This window comes from Pogona vitticeps, chromosome 2 (genome assembly GCF_051106095.1).
Source record: "Pogona vitticeps strain Pit_001003342236 chromosome 2, PviZW2.1, whole genome shotgun sequence".
Classification (NCBI taxonomy): Eukaryota; Metazoa; Chordata; class Lepidosauria; order Squamata; family Agamidae; genus Pogona; species Pogona vitticeps.
Genome location: NC_135784.1, coordinates 74,735,080 through 74,750,945, shown reverse-complemented (window position 1 = coordinate 74,750,945; position 15,866 = coordinate 74,735,080). Strand labels below are relative to the sequence as shown.

At 40.0% G+C, this 15,866-nt stretch overlaps 1 protein-coding gene across 2 annotated transcripts in view; it reads left to right on the top strand.

Annotated features, from left to right (window-relative positions):
• Window positions 1-12,112, top strand: part of IARS1 (isoleucyl-tRNA synthetase 1) — a 117,203-nt gene extending 105,091 nt beyond the window's left edge. For both annotated transcript variants that reach the window (XM_020806598.3, XM_020806597.3), the window contains exon 34: window positions 11,526-12,112. In XM_020806598.3, coding sequence (XP_020662257.2) covers window positions 11,526-11,608 — 83 coding nt within the window. In that variant the 3' untranslated portion in view covers window positions 11,609-12,112. The remainder of the gene's footprint in view (window positions 1-11,525) is intronic.
• Window positions 12,113-15,866: the final 3,754 nt, after the last annotated feature.

Sequence of the window (15,866 nt, the reverse complement as noted above, 5' to 3'; positions counted from 1 at the left end):
GTTTGTGTTGTAATCCGTTGTGCACACAGTTTGATACGAAGACCATAAGTTTAACTCTGGCCACTGCTGCAAGTCAGTCCTAAGGAAGAAGAGGAAGCACTCCTTTCCCAGATAACAGAGATTCAGAGAGTCCTTCTCAGTTGAACTAATCTGAACATCACAGAGTACTTAGCAAAGAATGGCAGCTTTTCACTTCAACTAGGTGTAAAGAATGAAGTCTGGCCTGTTTTAGAGTCTTCTGGTATGCATAGAAAGCTGAATGTAGGGGTGTACTGACATCTGCTTTGTGCTGAGCTTCATCTTAGGCAGAAGCAGCAAGCATCTTGCTAGATCTAACGTTCCTTGTCTGCCACAAGTGAAAAAAAGTGTGTGTGTGTGTTATGCATTCATGTTAATAGTGAATGTGTATGGTCCCTGGTTATCCTGACTATATCTTACATGCCTTCAACAGACGTTGCAAGTAGATCTTACATATGTGATTTGAGGATTCTGCATTGTGAATGGCCAGATTGACTGAGGCTGATGGAATTTGGAGTTTGACTGAGGCTGATGGAATTTGGAGTTTACAAGCTGATAGGTACTCCATTCGTTCCCTAGTTCCTTTGTATATGCTTGAAGGACTCAGGAGGATTGTAGTTAAAGTACTTCTGTAACTACAATCTTTAGCCATCTTTACAATCTGTAGCTCTTTTTCCCAGGCACCAACATTTTGTGTGAAGCCTTTTGAGATTGGAAAGATCAGCAGAAATTTAAGTTTCATAGTGAATGAAAGCAGCATATCTTCTGCAAATGGTTCCACAGCTGGAAGTGGTAATGAACAGTGTTTAAAATTCCATTTCTTATCACAATATTTTGATTCTATTGATGATACTTTGTTGTTATTGTTGTTGTTCTTTGTCAGCTCATTTGCTAGAGTTGTAAATTGTCCAAAGCAGCTGGGAGGCAATGGTGCCTTATTTTTCCTGGCATGAGATTTATTATGCATTGATAAACATCTGCATAGCAAATGGATGGGAGAAGGGGGAAGGATATGGGCTTATATGGAGGAGGATCTCAAATATTTATCAATTCAGGAGCTTAATGTTCATATTAATCATGTCAAAGTCTACTTGCTGCATGAATCTTGTATTGCAAGTTGAAGTTTCTAATTTGCTGAACATGATACATTAGAGGTTAACTTAGATGATAAATTTGATCTACAGCAGAATTATGTAGGGTCAGGCTTATTCTTATCTCTGGCATGGGGCTGGAAAGAGGAGAAGGTGATTGCAAAAAAGTGAAATCTGCAGAAATAAATTTAAAAAGATGCTCCATTGGCCTCCAGCTGCAGAAAGGGAGGAGGAATCAGAGAGGGGGAAGAATCCGGCACCTTTGAAAACCTGTGTGACAATAGGAAAGGATGAGAGCAGCTTGACCCTGACCTAACAGTGGCATCAGCTGCTTTAGGAAGACTTAGAAAAAAATGCAGTGATGTTATCTCAGAGATAGCTGTGGTTACATCTGTTTGCGCATGAACAAAAACAAAGCTACAGTGGGTGGTGCCTTTAAGACTAATACATTAATTTCACTGTACACTTATTTCAGTGTGAGCTAGGTAACATTAGGGAACTATGTTTTCCTGACATTTGCCCAGGATCCATATATTGTAAGTGGAATCTCATTTAGTGCAGTTGGGATTTGTATGTAGTAAGATATAACTGCTATTCAGAGCAGATTGCTTTCTGTGCTGCTGTGGTGCCCACAGAAGGGATGAAGTGATGCAATTTGCCTGTGTTAGATAGTGTGTCCAACATGCGGTGACCGTTGAGAAACTGGAAGATAGGGGATAATGGTTTCAGTTGCCCTTTGAAATGCCTGTTAGCTTGTGACAAACAGAAGTGGTTTACTATTCCCTTCTTCTGCGAGAACCCTGCAGCTTGTCCAAGGCTACACAGGCTGGCTGTACTTGTAGGAGGCACCGTACGAAATTGAATTCTGCAGTCAGCTACCTAAACCACTTTGAATATGTAAAATATTTGATGTATTTACCTCTAGCAGCTTTACATTTCGGCAGTGCCAGTTACCCTCTTCTTGGAGTAAATTTAAGATTTTGTACAGCTCAAATTGAAAATATTAGATCTCCAAGTGGAAATTCTGGTATTGATTGCAAAACAGTTGTCTTAACTGTGGATCTGTATCTTGGACCTATTATGCTGAATTTAATTTTATTAGCTGGTTCTGAACAATTCAAGAAAGTTAGCAGCTGTTTTTAAAAAAAAGTCAGGAGTAACATTAAGGCTTGTGGTCTTAGACATATTTATTAGTTAGCAAACCCAGTGATCACTGAGAGAGAGAAATGCACAAGCTAGTATGTGACATTCCCTCCTAGTTGTTTTTGATAATGGGATCTTGGTAGTAGATACTTGTATTGAAGAGGACCTGAGAGTTTTTGGAAACTGCATGCAACTGTGAAATAGGATGATTTATGAAAATTTGGCTTATATAGTATGTGATCAAACTGGAATAAAATTCTTCCTAGTATTTGGCTTTACATGGTTGCTCGCATGACCTGAGTAAAGCTTAAGATGAGTCTTTCATATGTTCCCTTCTGTCATGTATCTATAATACAAAAGCCCATTTCATAATGTATTTAAAGAAGTTCTACTGCAATGCAATGGAAATGGGCAAATCTTTGTATAGGCTCTAAGAAGTACCGTATTTTATCAATATACAGTTGACTTTGTTGTAGACTGACCATTAATCCCTTACAACAAGCAAACATTTAGAAACACTGTACATCTGAATAGGCAGATTTCTTTTTGGAACGTCTTCTACTTGTGATTGTTGACTAAAGTACCACATAGTTTAGTACAGTTAATGTTTTATAAGAGAAATTTGTCATTAGGTATGTATTAGCAATAAACCAACAAATGTGAAATATGGCAAAATGGTGAATGGGTGTTAAATAGAAAGGTGAAACAAGTGGGGAACTGACAGCAAGTGGAGTAAATGAGCTAACTAAAGTACCTTTAAATCTCATTTAGCTTATTGCTTCTGTATGGCTTCTCATGTCATAACAGTTACATGGGCTACAGTATTTCACAGAGATGTGCATTTTGGATTTTTTTGGACTACAAACCCCATAATTCTCTATTCTAGAAGTCCCAACTGCCAGACTTAGTTACAGATGCCTAAATTGTACTTACATGGAAAGAAAGCCCAGCTGTCAGGCTTCATGACTTGGATAGGCCTAGTGTCCTATTTGAAAAGGAGGCTTCCCAGTAACCATTTTAGACATTCAGCCTATCCAAACCATGAAGCCTGCCAGGCCCAGTTCACTGGAGTTCCCCAGAGCCCAAGTTCTGGAAAGCATGAAGGAGAGGAAAGCTTAGATCTAGGGAGCAGCCTTTTTAGATGAGCAAAAGAAGTCAGGCTCGGCAGCTTGTCTCTACCCATCCCCTCCTTTTACTTGCCTCTCCAGGGTGTGAAGGTGCCTAGGGTAACATAGCCTTGTCCAAGCATGTGGCTGGACTCTCTAGTGCCTGACTCCTGTCACAAGCAAGCACACTAGACAAGAGTTACACTGCTTCCAATGTTCTCCACTGGTCTCTCCTCCCATGTATCTTCTTCTTCAGAAGTAGACCACAACCCTGGGCCTTTTCAGTCTTCTCGACTCTGCCTCCTCCAGCTGTTTCTCATCAGGGATGTTTCTCTCCTTTGGCTGTATGAGCATGATCCTGAGGAAAACTTACCCTCTTCCCAGCTGCCTGATACACGTGTGTTGGGGCCACATGGCTCACTAGGGGTGCATGCCTGTACCCCACCCCACAGCAACCAATCCCTAGTGGGAAAGGATGCCCCTGGTGAGAAGGGAGTACAAAGCCCTGATCAAATGAGCATGTTATCACTTTAATACTTTTAGAACAATTGGTTTGTAATATCAGGAAGTGATGTGTGATTTCTTTCTATACTTATGGCTCCTGCTAAGCTGATGACGACATCCATAAAATGGTGTATAAATATGTTCTATACAGCAAATTCCCCATTGAATACATAGCATTATACATTTTTATAACAGCTTTATTCTCTTATGTTAATTAGAATTCTTTAATGTAAACAGCTCATTAGTATTGGGAAACAATACTGCCAGAATCCCAAAGCAGGAAAAGAATTTATTGGGCAAATCTTGTTGCTTAGTACAGTAAATTGCAGTAGAATAGGCCTATTAAATCAGAGGGGATTTGGTGAACTGATGTTTCTGTAAGTTCCATTGATTTAATGGGCCAACTCTAGTTGTAACTTACTTTAGCATAGTAAGTCGAGTTAGAGTTAAGCCCATTTGTATCCATGGAACTTATGGAGGAGTTGACTCACCAGATTGCCACTGATTCAATGGGCCTATTCTAGTGCAATTTACCAAGAGGATTTTGGCTACTGTGTTAACTCAGAATTGACTTCATTGCTCTTGGTAGCATTGCTATGTATCCAAATACATCTTTTATCTATGAGATGATACTACTGTTTCTAGGAATTAGAATATTTTAAAAAAATGATGATAGGACAGCAGGTGATCATGATGCTTTTATTTAAATAAGGTGTACTAGAGAGGAGGACACTACATGTATATACAGCAAGCATTTTCTTTATGTTACACACTACAGTATACTACAAAATCCATAAATGGAAGAGTGCTTCTTACTTGGCATGAAAAATCTTCTCATGCACTTTGTTCCATTTCATTCCAGGCTTAACAGGTAAAATAGCATGGATGGATGCAGGAACAATTGAGGATGACTTCAGTTATATTGTATTGCAAGCCTGAAATGCATTTCTATAAGTACTTATTATTGATCGTAGTCCCACCCATTTTCACATGATTAATTTTTAATTTATTGTAAGCATTAGAGTACCCATCATTATTTAGAATGCTATAATCCTGTTAGATTTGTATAATTGTTTTAAGACCTCATGCACAAGGAGAGGTAGGAATCGTATGTGTTAAACTCTGTGTTTGAGATCCTGTCCTGTGCAAGCAGAGCATTTCATGTTCAGTGCCAGGGGAGGGAACTGCTGTTGAAGTTATGTGGGATTGTCAATTTCACCTTTTGGCATGTAGTGACTGCTGCTGCAAGAATGCACTTTCCACTCACACAGTGAGCTTTTGGATGTCTCCAGTTAGGCACACTGAGGACATCAAGTGCACATGCTTTGTTTTACTGCTCAAGTGGTTTGACATCATTAGATCCAGGCCAAGGGGGTTGCAATGGAAAGTGCCCTTTTAAGTGTCCCTCTACTGGCTGTTATTGCTCATGCCGTCTCGTACTGTTCTGCAGATCCCTCTAGCCTTTTCATAAAGTTGCACTGGGAATGGGAAGATAGGCAAGAACTGTTTATGAGTGCTTACAGCACCAGCTTGTGTTATTTTAGTTAGTTAGTTTGGCCCTTCCTTCCATTTTCAGAACTCAGCTATTAGTCTTGCTAAAGGAGCTGAAAGCATACAGCAATACAATGAGTTGATTGAACACATTCTTAAATGTTGATGCCCGTTAAGATTTACCAAAATGTTCTTGAACAGTACTGCTGAAATCCTTTTATTAAAGATATTCTGTGCCCAGCCTGATTAAAAAGCAAAGTGTATAGTTCTCTCACCTTCTCCTTCTCCTTGTTTATTTCCTATGTGGGGTTGAATGCCAGTAATATTTGCTGTGTATTATGTTCTTCATATTAAAGAAGGTACTGTGTTCTGACTTACTGACTGAAATCCTGTAGCTTAGTGTATTAAATCAGACTAAAGTAAGCCCATTGAATCAGTGGAGATTTGGTGAGTCAGCTCATCCATAATGATTCAAATAGGCCTAACTGTAGTTACAACTGACTTCAGTGTAGTTAATCACAACTAGAGTAGGCTCATTTGAATCAATTGAACGTATGGAGATGTTTACTTACCACATCCATACTGATTCAGTGGGCCTACTCTACTGTGATGTACTATGCTAAACTGGATTTCAGCCATTGATTAGCTATCATTCAGCCAGTTCATTCAGCCAAGTTGTAAGCTGCTTATGTTGGATAACTCTGTGAAGTAGGTATCTGTCTGTAGAACCGAGGTTGGGAATTCAGTTCTCCACTGTGCATCCCAGAAGAGCCAGGCTGTGTCGTCTGGGGCAGGTGGCACAGTCCAGGGCGCCCCCAGAAGAATGGAATGGTGAATGATTTCTGAATACTCTGTACATAGAAAACCCTGAAAAGGGTCACCACAAGCCAGAATTGACTTGATGGCACAAAGTTATTATTGTGTTTACTACACTTTCCTTTCAGAGTGTAAACAAACAAACAAAAACTTCATTTCTTGAGCTGCTTACTTTTTGCTAATAACTTACCATTCTTAATATTAATTTATCAGCCATTTTTATTACTTCATGGACATTGCAAAGTATTCTCAGGAGACCATCTAATTTGACAGCTAGTAATACTATATCATCTGCCTATCACATGCGTCTCTAATCTCTCCATAGAAATATTATTACTATTTGAATCAGCAAGGGTCTTCCTAAAGAGAGGTTACATCCTTTTATATTATTTGCATTATGTATCACTTTCATCTTTCATTGCAGAGTTTTTTTGCCAAGAGCTCAATGAGCTTGCCATATTGGTCTGTGTCAAAGGCTTTTTTTTTTTGTTCATAAAGCAAACATATATATCCATGATTGTGTCACAACATCTTTGCACAATTAGATGTGGGCAGAACAATCCTTCCCTAAATCCAGATGTTCCTGTCAGTCCTCTCAGTATGTCTTCTGCCATTTCTTTGCACTTCTGATAGATTTGATCTCAACCAAATTTCAGGAGTGAGTCCTGGGTTATTTTGGGAGAGGGTTTAATTAGAAAGATCAACTAAAACATGCAAGTCATCTTCTGCTAGCTATAACACTTCTATGCTAACATCATTGAATCAAGGGCCCTTGCTGTTTTTAGAAATACTCGACTGCAACTTTTGGATTTCTATCTTTTTTTATTTAGTAGTGATACTTGATAAAATCAACAATGAAAAATAAATAAATAATTGAAAAATAATCTCTTTAATATTTTCTCCACATGATGATTTTACCATTGACCTTAGGTATTACAGAACTGTTGTCGTCAGTGTTCCCTCTATTGCTGGTTCAGCAGTACTATGAGTGAGAAGGATCTTGTATTTGCGAAGGCTTTCACGGCTGGGATCTAATGGTTGTTGTGGGTTTTTCGAGCTCTTTGGCCGTGTACGCGGCCAAAGAGCCCGAAAAACTCACAACAACCATTCGATCTTGAAGTTGTTGTATATAACAAGCTGACTATGAGCCAACAGTGTGATGTGTGTACAGAAATGCAAATGCTATTTTAGGATGCATTAACTTGGCGGCAGACGATATTGGCAATTATAGGCCTGTCGCCAATGTTTCTTTCACGAGTAAAGTGGTTGAGCAGGTGGTGGCTGATCAGCTTCAGGCGCACTTGGAGGAAACAAATGCCCTGGATCTATTTCAGTCGGGCTTCAGGCCGTGCCATGGTACGGAAACGGCATTGGTCACCCTGTTAGATGACCTCTTGAGGGAGGCCGACGGGAAAAACTTCTCTGCTGGTCCTCCTCGATATCTCAGCTGCCTTTGATACTGTCAACCATGGTATCCTCCTGAGGAGGGTCTCCGAGCTGGGAATCAGTGGTCAGGCATTGGCTTGGCTCTGGTCCTTCCTGGGGGACCGTCCTCAGGGAGTTCAGCTTGGGGAACATGAGTCGGCCCCATGGAGCCTCAATTGTGGGGTTCCGCAGAGGTCGATCATTTCTCTAATGCTGTTTAACACATATATGGGTGAAGTCATCAGGGGGTGTGGAGCGTCATGCCATCAATATGCTGATGACACACAGCTCTACATCTCCTTTTTGCCAACTACAGCGGATGCTGTCCTGTCCCTGCAGAGCTGCCTGGGGTCTGTACTGCAGTGGATGCGGGAAAAGGGGCTGATGCTGAACCCGGACAAGACGGAGGTCCTGAGGGTGGGGGGGCCTAGCATCAGCGGTTTGGGAAACTCCTTCCCTTTTGGAGGGGTGACTCTCACCACAAAGAGTGAGGTGCGCAGCTTGGGGGTCCATCTGGACCAGGCGCTTGCCTTGGAATCCCAGGTAGCGTCAGTGGTACGCACCATGTATTTCCATCTCTGGCGGATAGCCCAGCTGCGCCCCTATCTAGATGTTGGTTCGCTCACCACTCTGGTCCATGCGCTCGTAATCTCGAGATTAGACCACTGTAATGCTCTCTACGTGGGGCTGCCTTTGAGAACTACGCAGAAACTCCAGATGGTGCAGAATTCGGTGGCCAGACTTATTACTGGGGTAAGGAAATATCAACATATTACTCCCACTCTGACTGCCTTGCACTGGCTGCCCGTTTGGTTCCACGTAGATTTCAAAGTTTTAACACTTACGTATAAAGCCCTAAATGGTTTAGGACCTCGTTACCTGACAGAATGGCTTCTCCCACCTAGGACTACCCATATTACTCGATCTAGCCAGGAGGTGAGACTGAGGAGCCTAATGCCGAGGGAGCCCCGGAAGGAAAAAAAATAGAGAAACCGGGCCTTCTCGGTGGTGGCTCCTCATCTTTGGAATAGCCTCCCTCCTGAGATTTGTATGGCCCCTTCCCTGGACATCTTTAAACGCCAACTGAAAACCTGGCTGTTTAAGCAAGCCTTTCCTCCATCCACTGGCTGATTTTGTTCTCTGTGCCTTTTTCCCATCTGGATTATTGTGGTTTCTTTTTTTAGTGAAATGTTATGATTTTAAATTGTATTAGATCTGATCTGTTGTTACCCACCCAGAGTAGTCGGTACGACTAGATGGGCGGGCTATAAATGTAACAAACAAACAAACAAATAAATAAATATTAACAGAAGTATAGTCTCCAAATTCTGTGAGGAACTAGTTTTCCTCTATTCAGCACAGTTTTGGACACCACACTTCAAGAAGGATACCAACAGATTGAGCAAGTTCAGAGGAGAGCAACAGGGGGCTGGAAACCAAGCCTTATGAGGAAAGACTGAAAGAACTGGGCATATTTAGCCTTGAGAAAAGAAGACTGAGGGGAGATATGACAGTACTTTTCAAATCTTTGAAAGGTTGTCGTACGGAGGAGGAGCAGGATCTCTTCTCGATCATCACAAAGTGCAGGACACGCAATAATGGGCTCAAGTTACAGGAAGCCAGATGTCAGTTGAATGTCAGGAAAAACATCCCAACTGTTAGAGCAGTATGGCAGTGGAACCAATTACATAGGGAGATGGTGAGCAACGCTGAAGGCATTCAAGAAAAATGTAGACAACCACCTGGCAGATATCCTTTGATTTCCACTCCTGCATTGAGCAGGGGGTTGGACTCAGTGGTCTTATAGGCCCCTTCCAACTTAATGATTCTAAATTGTGTGTGCGCACACAGAGCTCCATCATGGCTGTGCACCAGCAACTGGTGTTGATGCCCATTTAGTTCCAGTTTCAGATGAAACCCTGCCCCCCTGCATGCACAGGTGAGTCTCCCATGCAGCGGGGCCAAATATTAGAGAGAATGTTGCTATCAGTAATGAGCATTAACATTTTTTGAATATGCTGTCTACCTTCATTTTTTTAATTGCACATTTTAAAAACAATGAATCTTTTATGTTTTTCTATTTCTGTTCCTTGTTTGTACTATCGTTTTTCTTTGGGTTTTCTAATTTTGCTTTGTTTTTGTGGAGTATTCTGTATTTGCTATCAGTTTTATTTTTCCATTTTATCTTTCTTCTACTATCTCTAATAATTCAGTCATCCATTTCTTTTTTTCTCTTACATTTCTGCTATGAGATTGTTACTGGTTACACATTTGCTAAGGGTCAGTCAATATAGAAAAAAATATTATTTACATCTAAACTAAACCTGTTTTTGTTGTTACTTTTTTGTTTTTTCTTCAATTTGAGGTGGACTATATTGACATCAGGATTATGATTTAAATGTTGATCAGCTCTGCAGTATGTTTTCAGAACTTCTGATTAACCAGGATATCATGTATTCAGTTGCTTGGTGTTAGTGCCATCTTCTAGGGAATTTTAAGTGTACAGTGCCTTGGATGTTAATCTGAACGTCATATCAGTTTTTCCTCACAAAACTATAATTTGTTGTCCGTGTTCATTCTGTGTCCATTGTCAGTATCTTCTTGCGAATTCCTGTAACCTGTTTTCCCTGTCTTATCATTAAAGCCCCTCATTATGTAATTGAAGTGCCATTTTAAAATATGTTCTTAATAGTTTTGAGTTCTTCATAGATTTATTTTCTCTGTTTCATCTTGATCTTGGGGCATATACTTACATGACGTTGCTATCTATAGGATTTTCCTGTATCTGGATTAACTAGCATTGTCCAGTCTCAGTACAGAGCATCACTGTTGCTTTTTGCCAAAATATAATATGCTCAGTATATTTATCTGTAGTTGTGTAGATCCCTGGCAACAAACTTAGTGTATTGTTTAGCTTTTTTTGTTCCTTTAACTGTACTGTGGAGAGGACTTTTTTTACATCATACATAGCTAATATAGTCCAAGTTCCTCATTTTACTACTATCTAGAAGTTTGTAGCTCCCTCTGGCAATCTGGTTTGCCTCTGTGCTGATCTTGAGGAGCAGTGCCTCAGCCACACCAGATATTCGGAAGTGGTTAATTAACCTTAACTTTGGGGTGGAGGATCTTTGTATGTTTCTGACTAGCTATGATGGGTGGACTTGTAACATATAACATATGTGTTTCCATTGGTTTCCACATATCAATGTTTCAAGTGTTTGTGATGGCTACCATTATCCTTCAAGTTTCCATGTGGAAACCCAACTAGCATCCTTTGCCTTCCATTTTGTGCTAACAATTACTACTGCCTAAGATTAGGTAGTATTTGAGGCAGTTCAGTTCCACAGCTCCCATTCCACCATGTTTCCAGTTTGCCCAGTATCAATGCACAAGGTGCTAATTTCTTGTTAATATAGATGAAGAACCATGGTATCTTTTTGTGCCATAGTCATATTTGTGACAATGCTCTTGAAACACTTGGTCCTCTTTCAGATGGTTGCATAAAAATTGGTAAAATTGGTAAATCACAGGGCTAGTAGATCCCTAAAGGGCACCAATAGGTTATGGTTTCAAACAAAAGGTCCCTATAATCTCCATTTAATACCGAATGCCAAGAAAGATCATTTGAAAAATAGGAAACTTGCACATAGTAAAATGTGCATAGAAGTTCTCAACCTAATATTGATTTACACATCCAGTGAAAAATGAAACTCTTGTGGTGGTGGAACTTTAGCCAAATCCATCTTTTACTTTGATTGATCTGAGTTTTCTGTGCCTTTATTGCTCAAACCTCATTGTTAGAGATATACCTTACTTTTCTCTCAAAAAATTGGATTCAAGTTAACAAAATACTTTTTACTTTGTTTGAACATGGGAGCATCCATAGTCTGTTACTCTTGCTAGTAATTTTCAATTTTCTGCACTCTTTCAGAGATTACAAAGGAAACTTCCATGAAGACTTTAAATACGAAGACTGTATACGTTCATGTTACACCAACAACAGCCGAATATTGAGCGAATCAGTTTCCATGGTTGTTGCAGTTTAGACATTTCTTCATAAAGAATCCTAATTTGAAATTTGGACACTTTCATCAAGAATCTCCAAATCCTGTAGGGTGGTTTGAATGACAGCAGTACTATATGGAATGTATTTCTATCAGTGCATGTGTGATATGCTGCTTTAGATTTAAGTAGAGTGAACTTTCATTTTGTAATAAGATGTTGTAAACGCTATGCAGAGTAACACCTAGTCTAAAATACACAGAAGGATCTATGCAGTTAGTTGTTTGAAAGAAACAGAGATGAGTACCTCAGTCTCACTTGCCTCTGCCTGTTCTTTACAGAAGGACTACCTTTAGCTTTGGTAATATTGCTGTTTCTTCAGCATTCACACTATGTTATGTTTATTTTAAATCTGATTAAATTGTTCAGCGTCACTGATTGGCAGTTCATGAAGTATATGTTACAAAAGCAGCATCTGATGTCCATAATTTTGAACAATAAATTGCTTTACCAAGAGTGCTGTGTGGGTTAGTTTAAACGGAAATCTTTCCGCAGTGCTTTAAAGAAAATACTTTTATTTTTTATAACTGAACTTTGAAAGGCTATGGGAAATCAAGAAACATGGCAAAGTAGAGTTATTAAAGTTTTTTTGGACCAAATCCTATTGCAGTTTTATGGAGTAAACTGGAAATAGTGTAACTGGTTTTAGTCGTTTCTCTGGCTGTCACATGCTTGCAACATGCTCACGTTTCTCACTTCATTATGCATTCTCTTGCACACCTAGGTGCACAACAGCCACCCAGAAGTTTCCTGTCCCATTAAATGCATGGTATGTCACAGAAGATGAAATCCTGTTACTTAAATGTAGTCACAACTAGAGCAGGCCTACTGAATCAATGGAGATTTGATGAAACTTTGATATGAGAATATATGTTCACCAACAGCTGGTTATATAAATGTGCAGATGAATTTTAATGTCTGTGCAGTGTTTTTAACCAAATAATTTTGGTTTGGGTTTTCTTTGTGTAAAGTGAAAACATTAAAACAGGGCAATGAAAAGAGAGAATATATACAGAAGTCATAGCTAGTTAGTTATGGACATTGCTATGGATGGACATGACTGTACAGTATATTGCTTAGTTGTTAGGCTTTGTTTGCATTTCATGTGTAGAAAAATGCTCAAGGATTTGTGGCATCTCAAGGTTAATAAAAAGATCAGTCTCATTCCCTTGTACCAAAATCCCTTCATCCACAAGTATTTTCAGGATTATTGTATTAGTGATACAAAAGTGCAGTTTTTAGTTTTCTAAAGCAAAGTGCAGCCTTCCAAATGTTCGTGTATTGCACCTTCTGTTAGCCTAAACCTGTAGAGCTAAGAGTGAGAAGTGTGGGAGCAGCAGTCTTGTCTATTAGGTTGCATTTTGCCCAGCCTCCACTTAAGAGAAAATACATAAAGGCAAGTGTAAGAGTATATAATGTAACTTTTTAAATAAAGCACCACAGTAACTGTTTAAAATATACAGTAACATTCAAGTACTGTTGCACTCTGCATTTTTAATAGCCACATTAGCCGTGTCAATACTATAAAAATGAACAGAACTGCTGTGCATTGAGCACAGCTTCAAAGTAATACTAGACTGAAACACAAGGGTTACAAGCTGAAAAAGATAATCTGTAACAAAATATTTTCCTGACTCAAAGTACATACAATGCCACCATCGGCCAAAAATAGGCTCTAGTCGGCAGAATGGAATACCTTAAATGGACCAAATCCCGCTATCTCTTGATTTACATTTAGTATAAAATGCATCCAGAATTGGCTTCCTAGATTTTTACCCTTGATAAGCGGCCGGTGTGCTCTGCAAATGAAAAATAAAACATATATTATGTGTCTGTGTGTGTTTTTTTAAAAAAATTTCATTGTATCCACAGCTTCTTTTCCCCCTGTAGCCTCAATTGAGCAGTCCAGTACTCTTTTTATTGTGCCATGAGAAACATAGCTGTGAAACAAACAGAAGATCTTTGAATAAGACATGTTAGAAAAGGCTTGTCTAAAGAAGCCTTATAAGACCACGCTGGAATTCTTGTAAATCAGACACTGTGTACGTGTCTCTTCTGGTTGCTTTGATTGTCACGGATCCACTATAAATAAATATTCTGTATGACTAAAAGAAGGCTACCCCGAGTGGGGTGCTTGACCTTCCTGAGATGGCAGACCAAGTAAGAATGTGGGGAAACCGTTCTGCTGCTGGGTTTGTCTGATGACAATAGTGCCCTTGGTCCTGAAAGCGGGAACATAAGACTTAACAACCAGCTCCAATCTGTGATCCTGCTGCTTACTTTCCCCACACAAAGATGGTGGCTATGATAGGCCTAAACACCTTTGTGCCCCTGGTAGTGGAAACAAAAGGCTTTCCCAACCAAAGAAAGAGATTTCAGAGCCAAAACCTGAAACTGGGGTTACAGTTCCTTGGGCCAACACAAAAAGCAGATTGGTACATAATACTTTCAGAATAATATGTTTAAGTGTGTTTGTGCATAAAAATTGCCTGAGACAGACCAATTCTAGACAATGCATGTGTGAAACAGTGTCATATATAGTGTATACAATGTCTGACTCAGGAGACCTGGGTTCAGATTGCTTCCCAACCATACAAATGCCAAGTGTAAACAAATCCTTGAATATTTCATGTACCTCAAAAACCCTCCTACCAGTCACCATAAGTCTTAGAAATGGTTTGGTGGCACATAATAAAGGCATACATATAAATACGTTTTGCTCTGAGATAGTAAGCCCTGGCACCAGCTGGGAGTGGGAAGAAGATGAGTAGCCAGGCAGCAAATTTGCCACACCCCGTAAACTTAAACTTTCTCCTTGGACAGAGCTGCCTCCCTGGGATTTTGCTTCTAGAGACCCAGAGAAGCAGAGTAATTCCCTGAGACTTCCACCAGCTCCCTGACATGTGGCAACTCTAAAAGGGCATTGGGAACCCTTCACAGTTCTTCTCCCCATATGGGTAGGTGGTGCTATGAATTTTTCACACCACTGTCCTTCATACTTGGTACATTTTATTTATTAGATAATCTATACATCATATTATCGAAGGCTTTCACGGCTGGGATCCGATGGTTGTGCGTGTTCTGAGTTGTTCTTAAGGTTTTTCTTCCTAACATTTCAAGAAAGCCTGGCTCCCAGCACTGAAAAATAAAGCCTGCAAAAGATCAACGAGGACCAGTGATCACTGCACACAAAAGAGCAGCTAATGACACCCATCAATCACAGTGACATAACCTCTCCCCCTATCACAACAATACACCCACAACAGAAAACACGCTGACCACCATAATCACCCAATCTCCTGAAAAGGACAAAAGCTGATCCCACAGCTATAATTTCTCAACGACCCCACAAATGGCACTAGAGTACAGACAGAGTTCCGACTCCTGTCCTCTGAAGATGCCGGCCACAGAGGCTGGCGAAATGTTAGGAAGAACAACCTTCAGAACATGGCCAAACAGCCCGGAAAACCCACAACAACCAATCTATATATCACCTGTATATCTTTCTGTGCCAGTCATCTTTAAAACCAAATTATCAAACTAAGAACAGGTCCAAGGTAAATAAATGCCTTTACAAACCAAAGTCCATCAAGCCTCATCACTGTAAGAATAGTAATAATACTGATTTACTGTCAAGTTGATTATGACTTCTGGTGGCTCTTGGGGTTTTCTGGGTATAAACGACTCAGAAGTGCTTTCCCCAGTCCCTTTCCTTGGCAAAACCACAAGATCCCTTTATTTTCCATGGACACCTTTTCCATTCCATGGGATGGTTGTGGATGGGTGCCTAAGTGGTGTGACTATTAATGGTTGTGACAGCTTTGATTCTTTTATGGATGTCTGCTCCATCACTGTCACTAGATTTGTTTATTTATTCAATGTCAGACAAGCAGCCTGATAGACAAGGGGTTGTTTCACAACATGTTTAAGCAGAATAACTACATCTCAATATTTTTCATAAATGACCTATTCTGTACGAATGAAACAAGTTGATGGCTGGAGAATCCTGAGAAGGAAATTCCAGAGCCAAGATGCCATCGTAGAGGTAAGTTCCTGTCACTGAACCAGCTCACAGAAATTCTTTGCCTAAAGATGTAAAGTCCAAAAATCAGAGGTATCACATAATCAACTTCTAGAGATGTTGGGGTGGAAGCAGAAGGAGGAAGAGGAAAGGCAACAATAAGTTCAGTGCCATTTCTTTTACAAAGAC